General features: G+C 40.4%; 1 protein-coding gene across 2 annotated transcripts in view; it reads left to right on the forward strand.

Moving 5' to 3' along the window:
* PPARGC1B (PPARG coactivator 1 beta) overlaps positions 1–16,895 on the forward strand; it is a 77,313-nt gene extending 60,418 nt beyond the window's left edge. Inside the window, exons 5-12 of one of the 2 annotated variants that reach the window (XM_069972405.1) lie at positions 306–1,341; positions 4,310–4,346; positions 5,159–5,223; positions 6,903–7,617; positions 8,698–8,776; positions 12,367–12,485; positions 12,585–12,739; positions 13,436–16,895. In XM_069972405.1, the coding sequence (XP_069828506.1) occupies positions 306–1,341; positions 4,310–4,346; positions 5,159–5,223; positions 6,903–7,617; positions 8,698–8,776; positions 12,367–12,485; positions 12,585–12,739; positions 13,436–13,539 (2,310 nt within the window). In that variant the 3' untranslated portion in view covers positions 13,540–16,895. The remainder of the gene's footprint in view (positions 1–305; positions 1,342–4,309; positions 4,347–5,158; positions 5,224–6,902; positions 7,618–8,697; positions 8,777–12,366; positions 12,486–12,584; positions 12,740–13,435) is intronic. The other variant, XM_069972414.1, reaches the window with a different exon arrangement.
* Positions 16,896–18,274: the final 1,379 nt, after the last annotated feature.

Genomic DNA, 18,274 nt, shown 5'->3' on the forward strand with positions numbered 1-18,274 from the left:
ATTTTAACAGCGACCCAAATAGCGTAATGCAACCTCCTGAAAATTATGCATTAGATGGTGGCTGGTACAGTGGCTCTAGGGCACTGCACATGTGTGCTCTGTATGCTCTCTGCCAGGCTTTGATGAGTTAAACTTCTTATCCCCTATATTGTGAAAATTGAAATACCACTTTAAAATATCCAATATCCAATGTACAGTGATATCCAATGTAGCTATGTAGTTGCACTCTAGGGGGTTTGGGGGGGGGATGGATGGATGATGTTTACTCCAGGCCATAAGTTGTCATAATGAAATTTGTCTTGCAGGTTGAGAGTCCACAAGAAAGACCCACTGGCATTCCTCAAGCACAGGGCAGAAGCTGTAGTGAGCTACACAGGCATTTGGTATCCACCACACATGTCACTCAACATGCAGCTAAGGATGAAAGCAATGAAGAAGAACATGATTCAGTTGAAGAGGTGCACAGCGATGATGATTCTGGAAGTTCCTCTCCATTGTATTCTTTACAGGGTCAGGAGCCACAGTTCACCTGTGAGAAGGAAAAACATGCAGTTGTAGAGCTCATCCGGTATATGCACACCTACTGCCTTCCGCTCAAAAAGCATCACAGTGATGAGAAATACCAGCAATCTAGCAGTCTCTTAAAGAGAACTAAAAGCGATTCCATGCAACCCAAGTATACTTGTGGAAACAAAATGAACTTGGCAAATGTCAAAGGGAACTGTCTTGCTTTAGGCATGCTCAAAAGGACAAAGCGAACCTGGTCAGGGTCCTCAATCCTGAAAGAACTCCTAGCGAGAGACATTTGTGAGGACGTGAGCAAGCCATACCGGCTGGCCCAGCCAGTATATGCAGCATTCTCTCATTTATCTTGTAGACGTTTGCCACAAGATAAAGTAGAAGGGGGTTTGGGGAAGGGGATCAAACCTGCAATGGAGAAAACTGAAAAGCCATATCTGGCTCTCAGGAAAGAGGGCCGATGTATGGGAGCAGATGCTGCTCAAGAGCAGGTGACCAATAAATCTGCTTCCAAACAGGAATGCTCTGTTTATGTAAGACGTTCAAGCAGACTTAATCCAGAGTTCTGGTTTAATGATGAAACCTCTCTGCAGCCGTGTATAGCACGGACAGACGGTGACAGCCAGCCTCCAGCAGCACAGAACCTCTGTTTGACAGTGGAACCTTTTGTTGATGAAGAGCAGGTTGCTGAAATAGAAGTTGAAGAGACAAATGAAACAAATGGCCAAACAGAAGACAGAGCTTTACAGGATCTAGACGGCCTTGAGAGTGATGCCCCAGAAGCACACACTAACATCACCAACCAACAGTATCATCCCCAAGGTAAGATAGAGGCATTGTGTAAATTAAGGTTTTAGAATCATTATAATAGAAACATGATATGATTTATAACCATGCAGAAGACCCTAATGTCACTGGTGGTTAGCTTTTATAGACCTGCGCCACTTCAGGCTGGTTATCACATTTGCCCTTTTATAAAAGATAAATTATTTAAAGAGAATTTGTCAGCACCCGGGCCCTATCCAAGGTGCTGACAGTGGGCTGTAGTTGGCAGTCCCCTAGTGAGCATGGTACCTTTTGGTAATTTGTCCATGGAATGGATTATGTGTCTCCTACTGTAATGCAACAGTTGCCCATAATCCAAATTTAAAGAATGTTTGGTCGCAAGAGACTTTTCTAGCATTGCTCTTAATGCAAGATTTCTCTGTAATTTTGCTTTTAAAAAGTAAGGGCCTTATTACACAAAGCGATTATTTGCTGAATCTGGTTGATTTGGACAATGATCAATTGAAGAGCTGATCATTGTCTTCCAGGGTTTAAAAATCATTGTCCGCTGCCCACGTATTGCTACGTGTAATACTGATGTGCGGCGGATGCCAGAAAATAATAAAGATGTATACTTGCCTGTCTATGCTCCCCCGTTGTCCTGCTGTCTGTACCCTGCATTCCCTGCTCACCTCAGCCAATCACTAGCCTGGGGGCTGTCCCCTCACAGTCAGTGATTGACTGAGTGGCCTGTCGCTGAAGAGACTGAGCCAGAAGTTGCTGCGGTGAACAAAGAACAGGCAGGAGGACACTGGCGAAGCATGGACAAGTATAAACTTTGTTATTTTCTATGTAAAAAGCAGGGATGTTTGTGCAGCCCTCGTGCACAATTTTCGACCAGTGTATAGGCTTGGTATAAGCAAGTGCCAAACTATCAGATTAGTTCTCACTTACAGTGCAGTATCAAGGCTTTTAATGTGAAATAGGTCCTTTATTTTACAGTTAAAGAGGACCTGTCACCCCCCGTGCCGGGGTGACAGGCTCCCGACCCCCTGTTACAGCCGACTATACTCACCTGGTCCCGCTTCCTGATCCGGTCGGGTCACGGAGATATGAGCGCCCAAAGCCCGGCGTGCGCGCTCACAGAAGAGTCCATGGCCCATAAAGAATGACGGAGCATCAGACTCCCCATTCATTCTCTATGAGCGTCGGACTCTCCTGTGAGCTCGCGCTTCGGGCGCTCATATCTCCATGACCCGACCGGATCAGGAAGCGGGATCAGGTGAGTATAGGGGGCTGTAACGGGGTCGGGAGCCTGTCACCCCGGCACGGGGGGCGGGGGGGGGACAGGTCTCCTTTAAAGAAAGAAGCATTCCTTAATATAATAATTTCCACCTGGCTGCAGGCTGCCACATATACTTACCCATGATCATCAGAGTCCCGCAGCACAGCTTTGCTACCATCCTACAGCGCCAATCGGATCCCGCTGGTGCCCACGTGATCTCTGCTGCTCAGGAGGGCAAAAGTCAGATTCTCCGATGCATCTCCATGATAGCACACTCATGGAGATGCATTGGAGACCCTGGATTCTGGCCTTTAACTGACCTGTAGAAAGAACAGGAGTCAGAAGAGCGGTGATGCCACCACCAGTGGGATGCGGGCAGTGCCGCAGGATGGGAACAAAGCTGTGCTGTGGGACACCAATCATCATGGGTAAGAATATGTGGCAGCTTGCAGCGCGGGGAGAATTTTAAAATATTGGAACTCTTCTTTTTAAGTGTCTAAAACCAAGATGTCCAAACAGTGTGAGTGACTTACCCCTGACAATAGGTATATGTGTCCCACAATAGGCGATTTTATATTAATGCAATTTATTTATTTATTTATTTCACGCTGCAAAATCTGCTGCGATTCCTGGTGCTGCCAGTTTGTATGGGTTTACATACTTGCAGCGGATTTTTCATTCTGCTGCGACTATACAAAGTCACATCCCCCTTATCCCACCGCTGCCGTTTAATACTTTACCTGTCCGCGCTCTGGCCAGCTTCTGTGGCTCCCTGACATCCCGCTCATCCAATCAGTGTACTGTCCTGACGAAGCCAATGATTGGCTGAGCAGAACGTCAGGGATCCGGGCAGAGGCACTTAACTGAGCACTTTTGCCTCAGTTTATGAGGGGTCTCAGCATGAGGATCCTCATCCCTCAAAATGTTTGGCATGATGATAGTTAAATCAATAGTGATGTTTTATACAGAACGGGAAGTATGAAATACCATGTGGATCCCTTCTGGAGAGCCCATAATCCCCAGTTCTGATAATATACATATTAAGATGAGTCTTTTTTTTCCCTTGTGAGGTTATTGCTGTTTATTTAGTTCCATCTTACAGTGGCATAGTTGAACCTGACATTTGTAATAGTAATCCAGTCAAAGTGATCTTCATGTATCTGTCACACCAGAAGATAACATTGGTGAAGTTTGATCTAAGGCCACAATGAAAGGGCTCCATAGTTCACTTCTACCCATTTAGCACTAGAAAGATATGAGATCTAAACAGAGGTTCATTCTATTCTTCAGCAGTACGGTCTGAATATCTTCACATTTCTATCTTGGCAATGAAGGTCTTCAACCCTACCCAAAATATAAAGTCTCTATATGCTCGTAGTTCTTATGGAATATGTAATGTTTAGTATTTTTTTTATTAGTGTATGTGTAGATTTTAAATATTAAGATAGATGTGCACCATACATGAGGTGTAAGGAAGGATATATGCGTAATATACAGTGCCATGTATTCTGAAGCCTAGAGCGATGTGTTTTTCAGCATACACATTTCCTAATCATCTCTCATAAAGTCCAGGTAATTGCTAGTTCAGTATTCTAGTCAGAACTGCTGTTATTAGCACTAATGTACCCTGTGTTTTTTATAGGCTGTTGCATCATCTAGTGGGGGAAATTAGTATTGCACATATCACCTAAATGCATTTTATAATATTCTGTTACTACTCTTTTATTTTTATCCTTTCAGATAACACCAGATGCTCTTCGTTGTCTTTGACTGAACCGTAAGCACTTCTTATATTGCTATAAAGGATACAATTTTTATCTATTGTTTTTTGTGTTGTTGTTGTTGTTGTTAAAATTATTAATATTTAATTTTGCACTCAAGTTTAATATAGAGAACCTTTTGGCCCTCTAGCTGTTTTAAAACTACAATTCCCATCATGCATGGACAGCAGGCATGATAGGAATTTTAGTGGAGGGCCGTGGTTCCTCCTCCCTGGTTTAATGGGTAACACATGATTTAGTACTAGGCTTGTTATAATCTTTTTTTAAAGGCTGTATTCAGGGGATTCAATGGTTAGAAGGTACATATATATGGTCCTTTTTATAGCAAAATAAATCCACTAGGTTTTCGTTAAAAAAAAAAAAAAAGTGCTCGGGCTAGCCTTCTGCAAACTCTGCATATTGATGCATGATGACGTTTTTTATTCCTCAAGCACATATATGCCCAGAAAGCATGACGCTAGAGCCACACTGCAGCTTTTTATAGCACTGCTTATTGATTTTAACCATCAAGCTACAGCTGCAGTGCAAAGCCATACATTGAGTATTAAGTATAACATTTGCAATCAATCTGCACTGTTGCAGATTTTGCGATAGAAAAGCTGCACATTCCTAATATACATATTGGTAAGTGTATCCACAGCAACAAATTCACAAGTATATCTGCGCAGTCTATTGCAGAGTTACATGAGGTTGTGCTGGAGACTTTTCTATCCTGTGTAAAAGTAGTCTTGAGATGATAAAACATTTTCTTCTCTCATCAGTTGGCAAAGTTGAAAAGTCTCCTTATATTTCTTATGTTATTTTTCAGCACTTCTGCGTTTGAAAAGAGGACTTTTGAGGAAGGACTTACTGTCGAGCTGTGTGGGACTGCAGGTACCAACTGTATTTTGTGATGTTTACAGATTTTTACTACAGATCAGTTTTCAGAATATCGGCTTTCTGTTATAAGTTTCACCCCCTGCAAGGCATCCCAATGATTTTTTTGTATGGTTTGCTTTATATTTTCCATCGTGGGTTTATATACAAAGCACCGCAAAATAAGCAGTGCATTACAGTGGCAGAAACATGGTTAGGATTTGTTAAAATACCATCCAGGGGCTGCGAGAAAACATGTATAAAATCTGCATAGAAATTGAACCATGGTGTGGAGTTTAAATCCGCAGCATGTCAATTTATTGCGTTTTTTTTTCTCCTATTAACTTCCAAAGCAAAAAAAAAGTAAGTCAAATCTGAACATGCGTGTATTCTACACTAGAGATGAGCGAACCTCGAGCATGCTGAAAATGGATAAAGCCCTAAGGCTATGTGGAAAACATGGATATAGTCATTGGCTGTATCCATGTTTTCCAGACAACCTTACAGCTTTAAGTATGGGTAGAGTCCGACAGCATCCAGAGTAGAGTTTCAAAGGCTTTATTAGCACATCAGGTACAAATAGCGACGTTTCGACCTTGCGGTCTTTATCAAGCAATGCTTGATAAAGACCGTAAGGTCGAAACATCGCTATTTGTACCTGATGTGCTAATAAAGCCTTTGAAACTCTACTCTGGATGCTGTCGGACTCATCCCATACTTGATGTTCCTATGGTCAGCTACTAGGATTGCTGTCGTCCTGGCGTGCATCCCTGCGGTTTCTTTACCACCGTCCTGAACTTTTATCTACTGGTGCTGTTGGACCCTTTGAAGTGATATGTTTAAGGGTCCATTTACACAGAAAGATTATCTGCCAAAGATTTGATGGCAAAGCCAGAAACAGACTATAGGCAGAGATCAGGTCATAAAGGAAAGCCTGAGATTTCTCCTCTTTTCAAATCCATTTCTGGCTTTGGCTTCAAATCTTTGGTAGATAATCTGTCAGATAATCTTTCTGTGTAAATGGACCCTAACCTTAGAGCTTAATCCAACTTCAGCAGCCACCGCTAATCAAATGCCGAACGATCGGGTTTGGATGGACTCAAGCATGCTCGAGGTTCGCTCATCTCTATTCTACACCTGTTTTTTTTTTAAGTGTAACTGATCCCCACTGCTACCGTTCTGATGGCCCCTGGTCTCTTCTGCTTCCTCTGACATGTTGATTCTGTATGAAATGTCCTCTCGCTCTGTCACTGTTTAGGCAGGTCTATACTGCTGCCAGTGATTTTCTAAGCGGACATTTCCTGCAGGTACAACACATCTGGGAAACTGCAGAGCAGGGGGGGGAACAGGCAACATCAAAATTTCTCTAAAATTTTCAGTTGTAAAATTTATAGCAGTGAGTCTGCACCCCAATCTGTGTGATTTTGTATAGACGTGCCTGCCATGGTTACTCAAGATCAGACTGAACCCATATGACTATCCCATGTATTTTACAGATTGCTACAGGGAAATGAAGTATGACAGGGTACCCATTTAGATAAAAAGAGGACTTGTAATACATGCTTTAATATAAGCAGCTACGCAATCCAACTCATATGAAACAGTGATTCCGTAAACCCCTATAAGCTATAGACTACCATCTCTTTTCACCTATCATCTTTAACAATAAATAACATTTACCATTATTTTTCCAATAGGGCTAACCCCACCCACTACTCCACCATACAAGCCTGCAGAAGAAGACCTGTACAAACCGGAAATAAGTCAGGAATCTGTGAATAAAGGTTCTCCCATTACCTTGTCTCTGAAAGGAGAGGCCGCTGATGTACACCTGTCTGTAAATAGGAAGCTTGTAAAGAAGCAGCCAGAGAGGACTGAACTATACGCACATTTGAGTCGATCAGAGTCCCTTCCAGCAAGTTCCCCATCACTAGGAATAAAAAGGCCATTTTCCCGCTCTTTCGGAGACCATGATTATTGCCAGGTTAAGAAATCAGAAACTGTATTCCAGAGAAAAATACTGAAGCCTCTGGATCTACCAAACTATGGTGATAAGAAAAAGAAGCAGCCTGTACCGCTAATGCCACAGAGGAAAGTCACTGAAGGGTCTTTGACACAAGACACCAAAGTGTTAAAAGACCACGAGATTCGAGCGAGTCTCACTAAGCATTTTGGTTTTCCAGATAACCCTCTTAAAGAGGAAGAGGATGATGTTACATGTATTAACCCTGAGTATGACTCAGTTTTTGAGGACAGTGACAGTGACTGCAGCTCTCCTGATGAGGCCTGTCTGTCACCTCTTAGAACAAAGTCGTGTTCTAGAAGGAGCCCCCAATCCAAGCTACAAAGTTATCGGCAAGGTCGGACCACTGCTAGAATTATAAGCTCAACCGACAGCAAGAGGACACACAGGTACACTTGTCTAGTATGGGAACGGTATATGCTGTAGACAGAGAATATGGAAATGACACACTTGATCGTTTGTTGTTCTTGGATTATCTGCTGGATGTGTTAGAAATAAATGTACATTTACAGTGGTGCCTTGGATTAACGAGCATAATTCGTTCCGGGACCGTGCTTGTAATCCAAATAACTCTTAAAGCAAAGCAAATTTTCCCATAAGAAATAATTGAAATGCAGCTGAACACAGCTGAATGTCATATTATAAGTTACTGTACGGTAATGGAGAGGATGGGACACACAAGGACTGATAGAGACTGCAGGGCACATAAGGGAAAGAGCAGGGCATATGTGGGCACATACATGTAGCGCACTCTGTTCAGGGAGAGGGGGGTTACAGCTATGAAGAGATTACCTCCACAGTCCTGTCCTCTGATGCAAGCCCCAGCCTGAAGTGGATCTGCTATGATTTGGAAGGTAAGGGAGTACAGTGCTGGAGACCCCGCTATGCAGACCCTGCCCCTCCCCCACTCCCGCTCCCACCAAGTACAGGAAGCTCTTAAACAAAGTTACAATTTTGAAAAACTGTGAGCTCATCTTGCAAAACGCTCTCAATCCAAGTTACTCTTAAACCAAGGTACCACTGTATTCTTTAAATTTGTTTAGCCTATTTTTAATATTATGCTAGTCTACTTGTTCCTAAAAGGCTAGATTAACATACCCTTTTAGAGAAAATAGCAGATGGAATACGTGCCAGGTGGCATCATGTCTGTATTCTGCTCACCATCCAGAAATATTTTGCTAACAATGCTTAGGTTGCAATAACATTTCAGTCTGCCATATCTTAATGCTTTCCAGTGCTGATTCTTGGGCTGGATGCCTAGTGTCTGGTCACAGTAAATGAGATTGCTTAGGGGTTTTCTGCCATAGTATGGGTTATGCCTTTAAATTATTCATTTCTGTGACATTTACTTTATGCATAATACACCTTATGGCTTCTCTGTGGGTGCTGACAATAGAAAATGAATGTATGAATATATACATATAACCTTACTGATTTTAATTTACCTGTTTCTTGTATCTGTTCTTAAGCAGATGTGAAAGCAATGAACAGAGACAGACTGGAAATATGAGCCAGAGGCAAATCCAGAGGAGGAGGCAGAAGGCAATTGTAAGTAGTGAAGCATCCTATACATTCTAGTTTACCTCTCGTCATACACAGATCAGCTTTCACCTTAATGCATCAAAGCAAAGCAAAAATCATGCTTTTTATTCATCTTACAGGATCCTTATATAGGCCATTTCTGCCAGCTTAAGAGCTCAGCTAGTGTAGTAGAGCCGCATTAAATGCATGGCCTCTGACTATTCCTATTTGTCTATCTACTTTGGAAGGTGTATAATTCCCCTGAGTTAGACCTGTACTGCTGACTAACCTGTATGCTGCAAATGCTTTTACATTGCAGATATGTTGTGTACAGGGTCAGGCTGCATTAAAGGCCCTGGGAATACAGTAAGCAAAGTAAGTGCTCCCGGGGTCAGTGAACCTTCCTGACACAGCAGCTTCTGATAAAAGTTCTGTATACATCAGGTCACCTAGCAGTAAAGAGGCCGACTGTAAAATGATATATGTAGCCTCTTTTCCTACATCATATTTTCAGAAACGGAGAACCTATCCAAAGTTCCTAGTGGATCAAAATATCTACAGAGCGCAAGGGAAGAACTGTTTCAAGTTTATTGTGGAGATTACAAAATAGGTCATATAGACTGTGTTACAGCCAACTACAAAAGCAGGGCACTTGCTATCTAACATTCCAGTCTTTGCCTTATCTCTTCTGCTGTTCCATTTGGTACTGTGGTGGAACACTAATAAATAGTTACAAGAACCATTACTTAAAGGAGTTATCCTGCACTACAAAAAAATGACCACTTTTTTCCAGTGACAGCCCCACTCTTGTTTCCAGGTCAGGTGTGGTTTGCAATTAAGCTTTTTTCACTTCAGTTCAACTGAGTTCTAAAACCCACCCAAAGTGGAGCTGTCTCTGGAAGAAAGTGGCCATGTTTTTGTAGCGCTGGATAACCCCTTTAAAGCGTACCTCTTGTTTAAATAAAAATAAAAATTTGACAAGAATTTTGATCAGACAGGGTCTGAAGGTTCAGACCCGACTAATCAAGACATGTCTTTGTGACATGTCAGAAGTTTTCTTTAATTAAAGGTACACTTTAACTGAAGTAAGTTCATGGCTTGAGCATTACCATTCCCCATTTAAGTCCTATTGATGTGAATACACCATGCAATCAATACAACGCTAGAAGGTCACAGCGGAAACAGAGGTCTGGTCAAATCAGCCATGTATAAATTTATTTACAAAAGTGCAATATTTTGGCAAAATGCCCTTTTTAAGCCATGCAATCAGTCAGAGGTCTGATATAATTTTCTGCACTAGAGCAATAAACCTTTTAATGAGTTGTCTGATTCATAAAGCTCCTATTCTTTCCATTCAGCTGTAAATATGAATTGAAGTTCCATGTATGTTATAATGTTCTCCAGGTGGATCATGATTCTTTTTCCTTCCGGTCTTCTGCCGATGTCTGTACACTGCAGCAAGCATGCATTGTGCTGTAGTGTATAATAGTCCTACGTATGTAGAAATGGTCCGTATCTCGATCACAAAGCCTGCTTAGTATGAGAAAATTGAAGTACGGCCAATAACTCAGAGTTGTCATATTTGCACACTGTGCCACCATGTATTCTGGATGCAGTATATGTGACATGAGTGGAAGACTAGATGAAAGGCTGGGTTGCTGATTTTTTTTTTTTGTTTTTTTGCCCTAATGTATCTATAATCAGTTAGTGAGACACTGCCATAGGAGGTCCTGCAAATCCTCTCAGTAGTCACTCATTCCAGGTGTGCTGGGCGCACCATTTTGCATGTTGGCTGATAGCTTTTAGCAGTTGTCACTCTGGTGGGCCTCATGATTTCCTATTCATTTGGGTTAGGGCTATGCAACACTGCAATCCCAGGTTTCAATGGTTGCATTCTCCTTAAATGGTTGATCACAAGAAAGGAACATGGGCTGTCCCACTTAAAAACCACTGAGAATCCTATATATAAATCCTTTATGTCAGCCAAATGTATTCCAGCTCTGCATCCCTCCATGTGTTGTACCCCCCCCCCCTCCATACACCCCTCCGAGGCCATGTGCACACGTTCCTTTTATATATCAGCCATTTCTCTATTAAGTGCTCAGTGAACTGAAAGCTATTCATGACATTGGTGCCAGCCAAAGGCAAGTGTCAGCAGAGATGAGTGGAAAATTGAACATGCCATGTATTTCCTATCTCTGTTCTGATATTTTCCTATAAATAGCGCCCGTGTGCACTGTCAGCACTATTACGTGTCTTCATTAAAGTATCATTTTTATTTTTTGCACTTATCTATGTTGTGTCACTAGTTATAGGCAACCTATATATCTAAGTGCTCAATCTGGAATGGAGACCCTGTTCTATAATGAAAGAGTATTCTGTACTATGGAGCACTACCAGTCCTCAGTTCTCACACACACCCTCACCGGCCTCTATCTTTAGGCTTGCATACTACTCTTATGTACTAAGCTTCCTTGTTTTATAATGCTTAGATTTTAACTGACAGGGGAACGGTGGATTGGCATTAGTCAAGCAATAGAACATGAATTTATGATGAAACTAACAAGAGACTGCTGCATACAGCAGACTATCTACATAAAGATCCACTCAGAATGTAATTTTTCAGCTTTTTATTTCCTATACTGCACATATTGGAGCGCCTTCCTCATGTGTATATATAGCCCACCTCCCTCCCAACCTTATTTAGATATTTATAGGTTGCAGAATATAAGATTAATCCTCTATAGATGAATAAAACAAAGTTCTTAGTCTACCGCCAAGAATTCCACCACTGCTCAGACTGAAATGGACCGCAATGTCCTTCAAAATTACACAGCCACCAGCCAAATGTATTGGAAATTCAATAAGGGCAGCACGGTCCTACCGCTTCACATTCTTAATGCATCTTTCATAATTCAGCAGATTTAGATAGGAATTGTCATTTTTGATTTTGGGAAGCCAAGATCAGCTGATCATATTAAATATATAAAATAATGTTTTACTTATGGCAAAAGCTCCTTCTGCATGAATTGAAAATAGCTAATATTTTTATGTAGTGATTAGAGATGACCGAACCTGGAGCATGCTTGGCTTCATCCGAACGTGAGCTCACAGCATTTGACTACCGGTGGCTGAAGAAGTTGAAAGCAGCCCTAGAGAGTCCTGAAAAACAGATACAGCCAATGGCATGTGGCATGTTTTTTTAGGCAGCCTTAGAACTGCATCCTATTTCTTTAGCCACTGGTAATCAAATGTAGAGTGTTCAGGTTGGGCCAACTCGAGCATGCTCCAGGTTTGCTCATCTCTAGTAATACAGGAAATATTAGCTTTACATTTCTGTAATATTTGTGGCCTGATATGAAGAACTACCTTGGAACCACTTTACTAACATATTAGGGAATCGCCATCATCGCAGTCCCTTCCTTTGTAGATGAACGTAATACAGATCCCTCCTGGCATGGTCACCAGAATACACCTGTTTACCTAATATTAGGTGCCAGTATTACCATTTAATAAAACCTGGATGACAGGCACGGGCAGTAATGTTCTGCACTCTATATTCTTTGTAACACTGAAGCTCATCTTGTTTATTGACACAACATGTCTTCTGTGAACAGGATGAAGGACGTCTCATCTGCATCAGAAGTCTCTCCGCCAGCGTTAGTGCTAATGAGCTGAAGAGGAGGTTTGAAGTTTTTGGAGAGATCACCGAATGTCTCATTCTCAGCAGGAGCAGGTATGTCCTCTTATATGTGTGTAGAGGCAGTCTTTACCCCACCACACCTATGTGCTTTGTTGCAAATGTTGGGCTTATCCTTTCTGCCTTGTATTTCAGGGGAGATAAATATGGCTTAATCACGTATCGGTTCCATGAGGATGCTGCGTTGTCTTTAAAGAAGGGCCCTTCCCTGAGAAAAAGAAATGAGCCCTTGTTCCATATGAGCTATGGAGGTCTCAGGCATTTTTTTTGGACCAAATACACTGATCTAGGTAAATTTATAATGACCATGTGCGTTTCATATTTGTGGAATACCTATGCTATAGTCCTAACCTATGGGTCTTGCCGTCTTGTGGGTATGATCTACCCACATTGTGCAGCCGTGCACATTAGTCACACACTACTGTATCATCGGTGGCACCCTGTGTACTAGCCTAGAGGTGCATGGAGCATAGTATAGATTTTTCTGCTGACATACAGGAGCAGGGACTGTCATGTTCTCGTAATTGGTAGTGCTGTATGCATCTGTGCGGCAGTCGCAAAGGTAAGTGACATTACTATATGATACAATGAATACAATGCACATTTGCTGGGCCCCTTCTGCCCTGGTAATATTATTGTGTCTGTGCATCAAGGCCTAAAGTGTACACTTTGTCAGTTAGTACATGCAGGCAATAACATTGGGCAATGTGGAAAGTATTTACATGAGCAGGCACTCGTATCAGTGACAGGTGTCCCTGCTCCTGTATGTCAGCAGATGGTGGCAGCAACATCTATACTAAGCAGCAGTGAAAAACTGAATTCTAGTCTCATTTTACAATTATGGGTGCTAGAATTGCACACTCAAAGATTATAAGTATTTAGTATGTAGTAAACTTTTCCTTATAGAGCGATTAAACATTGGGTACAACTAATTATTTTACACCCATTGAAAGAGGACTTTCAATTTATTTTTTTGTGATTATCAGATTCAAATGCAGCGGAGCCATCAGCAGCTGTAATGAAAAGCAAGTACGAATCCATGGATTTTGACAGCTTGCTGAAAGAGGCACAGAGAAGTCTACATCGATGACAGCCTTATAATGGAGGAGTACCTCAATACCTCAGTCAAGGCACTTCCAACATGTTTACGTTTTCGAAACAAAGTGGAATACAGATACAAAAGACTTTTATCCTTTTGAATTGATGTTTACATTGAACAAAGCTGCTTCTGTATGTGATCTTCCCATGGTGTTGCTGTCTCACTGCCACATTTGAGTATCCCTGCTTTTTTTTTTCAGGTGTGTCTGTAAACATTACATCCTTCCTTCTCCCCTTGTGGTTGCGGCTGTGTTCTCCATAACATTTTTGTCTGTAGTGTGTAAAACAAATCGCCACAAAAAAAAGTCTTTTGTGAATAGTCTGGATTACTAAACTACTTTTAATAGAAAGATGTATATTCTTAAACAAATGTATTTATGGTTCACATGTACTGTATTTCATATTGTTGTTTGCTTCATTTTGAACTATGCACTCTAGTGAGGTGTTTGCAAAAGATCCGATTTAATCCTTGTACATTAGGAATCACAGGGCATGGACTGCAAATCTGTAAGATCGGGGGCATTGAAAACTTTATACATGATCTTGAAACTGAAATCTATATGTGTCATATATTCTAGTAAGGACACTGGATCTCACAGTCTGGAGACTGTTCTGCTGCTTGTTTTTCCCCCTGCATTTCCCATTTTCTTTTTTCTTCCTAGAACTGTAACCTTCTCCCTTTTTATATTTTACAAAGCCAGTTTGTAACTCGCACAAATAGGTGCAGAGTATTAATCGATGAACCGAATACTTGTCTATGTGACGTCTACATTCCTTTATCAGAGTTGATGTTGAACATAAGAGCTTTAGTGCAATGGGCATCTGTCTGCCAGGCCTGGCCAGAGAATGCAGGTTCTATATCTGATCAGCACTTCAACATCTGGTATTACGTTGCACAATAGCAAATGGGAATGACTGACATGCATGCAGAACTTGACTTTGCAGTTCAGGTGTCCTAACTGTACCCATAAATCCAGTATTCCCCATGTAGGGTATATGTACTTGCCCTGTATCCCGATGTGTGTGTACAATAGGTAATGTTTCCTGTCACATACTTTATGAATTATTTCCAAAGAATACCAAGGAGCTTATCCTCCTTCTCACCTTATTGTATGCATTGAGTTTATGATATGTGATGTTACTGACAGCAATACACAGCTGAAATAATGCCCGCCATATCCTGACAGAGACAGAAAGGTTTCTGGGTTAACATTTTAGCTTGGTATAAAAGCCATTCTTTCCAATGACACCCAGGAGTGTTGTATATACCATCTACACTTGGGAACTGGAACTGCTGAAGCCGTTTTATATGTTTACCAGGGTAGCATAGAATGTAGGATTAAGCCATTACGTGTAGTTTAGGAGACATAGCCTTACTTCTTTAAATAGTTGCCGGTAGATACCTCCGGTCTTATTTTTTTATGTTTTGCCAAAGTTTCCAGCAGCTCCAGCGTACCCCAGGATTGAACATACCTCTTTGACAAACACCTTATTGTAGATCTGCCTTTTATCTGTCATAGTATTCCCATACAACAATGATGTTTACATGTGATTGCTATATAGTTTACTGTAGAATACAATATAAATATTATATATATATATATATATAAATAAATATATAAGAATATGATGTTGCCCTTAGGGTGAATCGTTACGTCCTGTGCTGTGCTGATAGTTTTGAGAACAGTATGTGGAATATTCTCCGAATAGACGTCTACAGTTTACACAAAGCACATATGTTGCATTGGGGATTCAATTGTGCAAGGGTTAATATTCAGTAATTCAGCTTTCTAGCAGCTGCTTCAGTGACAGGCGGGTGAGTCCTTGGAGCCTAGACATGGCCAGTGAATCTCCTGCTTCTAATGTCCAGTAGTGCTTCCTTTTGCTGACCAGCTTAGTCTGCTCTCATTCTGACAGTGGACATGATGGCAGACGCCTACATGATTATTTAGTCATAACTTGGTGTTTTGAAGGAATTTAGGAACTGTAAGAACTTATTTCCATGAGGCCTTTAGATATTATTTAGCAAAGCTTATTGTCCAGCACTTATGCAAAGCGTACACGCACAGGTAGTCTCATTGCGGGTCCACTAATAGTATCTATGTGACCATTGATTTTCATTGTTTCTCTACATGGCGTGCACTTAACACTTATGAATGTATTTTATGGTAGATTGTGGCCTGTGATAACGGTGACAATGATTTTATAGTGACAATTGTATTTTTAACATGAATTAATTTAAGGGATGTGCATAGTCATTGAAATTTGATTATTCAGTTTATATCCGGATGGACTGTCATTTATTCGATTGGGTTGGGCTGTGAAATGAAGTAAACTAAAGTATTTTCACTGCAGAAGTCCTGAGTAAAAATCTAGGTCGTATTAAGAGGCAGCTAGATCATCAGATCTTCAACAGATTTCATGTTACACTGGAAAAGAGGTCTAGAGCCAGTGGTTAATTCTTCATGCTTATTATGGAGTATAAACCTGTTGTATTTATTGTGTAGGATATGTCTGGGTACTTGTTATCACATTCATGCTGCCCGAAACAAAAGATATTGGGGCCGTCCTCAGTTACTTTGCCCTGCCCCACCATCCTTATTTGTTAGATCTCTTCCTGTTTGGTTATAAGGATAGATCTGTCAACTAAAATGGGTGGGACAGGCTAGCCGCTAGGTAAGCCAAGCCGTCAGGGACCTCCACAGTAGCTCAGGCAGCATGGTAGTGATGACAGGTTCTCTTTAAAATGCCCATACACATAGCATTAAAGTTGATGAAAATGAACAGTTTTAGCCAGTAGTTGATGAGGTGAAATTTTAATAACAAAAAAGTTTGAAATGATCATTTACAGAGACTTATTGTCTAAAGTAAAATAGTCCATCTTTAACATTTTCATCTAATAGTCACTAGCTTACGAATGATCTTTCTGTGAAACAAGGTTCCCAGAAAGATTTTGTCCTTCGCCCAGTGTCTTTGATCATGTATGACTGGTTTAATCAACCTTAATGTACATTATGGACCAAAATATGTATGGCTGCATCAGCCATATCATCAGCTGTCAGTCTACTTCTGCATAATGTGAATGGTCACCTTTCGTTCAGACAGGAGCAGACTTGGAGAGGTTTGGGACTAGTAATGTCCCATTCAAAGATTCTTGAACATTGTATAAAACTCTTCTGAGGACATCCTAGTGCAAATTAACAGAAAATACAACAGATATACTGTATAACCCATTTAGTGTTATAAAATTTACCTTAAAAATACCCAAAGACTAAAGCTGTTAATTTTTAAGCATTTTTTTTAGCTTGGAGAATTCCAGTGCTGCCCAGTTTTGTTTTTTTGTTTTTTGTAGTAGTAGTATTTTATGTCACTAAGTATAAGGACTTCAGCCAGGTTTCATCTGTTGACTGTGAGGGTTTAGATTTTGGGATCTTATGGCCTTAGACAAGAATTTTTTATCAGAATTATCTGTAAAACTAGTGTATTGGAAAATTGGAATTCCTTTACATTTAAAAAGATAACATTGGAAATAAAATAACATTTAAGTTGAAATACTTAAGATAGCCCTGCTAGCTGTAAAATATCCATCATACTTGGCGTATAGACAACATGCCTTAATTGAAAAAGGATTTAAATTACTATTTTAGGTATTGTCCCACAATATAAGGTTGTCTATGTAAAACTAAATGGGTAGAATCCATCCTTATTTCAGGCCAATGCTGTCAACTTATAGTCATGTAGGAAGGATGTAAAGGTACTCGGGAAAGCCATAACAATGTGAGTACATAAGCAACTAGTTTATTTGCATCTTCAAAAAAAAAAAGATGCATTTGCTACTATGTAAAGTATATAAAAGCACCTTGAAGCTTTATAAGGCAAAAGTGGAGTATTATTTTGTAGATAATCTGTCGGGTTTTGGGTTAATCTTATCGATTATCAGGCCACATTATTATTTTATTTTATTGGCAATTGTTAATCTGCTGGTTCTACGTAAATAAATCTTTGTTCAATTCTAAAAGAAGCAATGTGATTTTTGTATATCACCTTAAGATTTTAGAAAAAAATTAGGAATAGTTTGTCTGACTGAGCTGACAGTAGGTATCACAGTTCAGCAATACTATTTCCTTCAAGTGGCAGTTTTCGTTCAGAAGAAAAATAAACATTTAAAGACAAGTAACACTGAACTAAAACATCTTTTTTTTTTTTTTTTTTTTAACCCATTGGGGTTATAGTTCAGTCTCCTGATTTTGATTTAGAGTCCATTATTGTGATGTGGTGTTGGTTTTGTTTTGTTTTTCTTGTACAAAATTTGATCATTTTTGACTTTTTTTTTCTCTCACCATGTACAGTTTCCCACTTCATGCTTTGTTTGCCCTATTTTTTAAAGGAGTGTAAAATAAGACTTTGCCTTGTTTATTTGTTATGATTGATCCTAAGCAATAGTATAGAAGAACAATCCAGCCATATTTTTTTTTCTGTTTTTTCCCTGTCATTGGTGTTGATATGACCTGCATTACCGTTTTGGAGGCACCTTGTTTAGCTTTTCAACCACAGCAATCTATTGGACCATGTTAAGAAAACTGCTGATTTGGTGCTTTCCATTGAATAGACATTGCTCCCGAGCTTAGAATCTAGAATGTAGTAATCTAGGTCATGGTGCATGGGTCATCACTACTAATAACATGAGGATACTTTGTATATAATTTATGCATTTCACTATGAAGGTG

This window comes from Dendropsophus ebraccatus, chromosome 1 (assembly GCF_027789765.1).
Source record: "Dendropsophus ebraccatus isolate aDenEbr1 chromosome 1, aDenEbr1.pat, whole genome shotgun sequence".
Taxonomy (NCBI): Eukaryota; Metazoa; Chordata; class Amphibia; order Anura; family Hylidae; genus Dendropsophus; species Dendropsophus ebraccatus.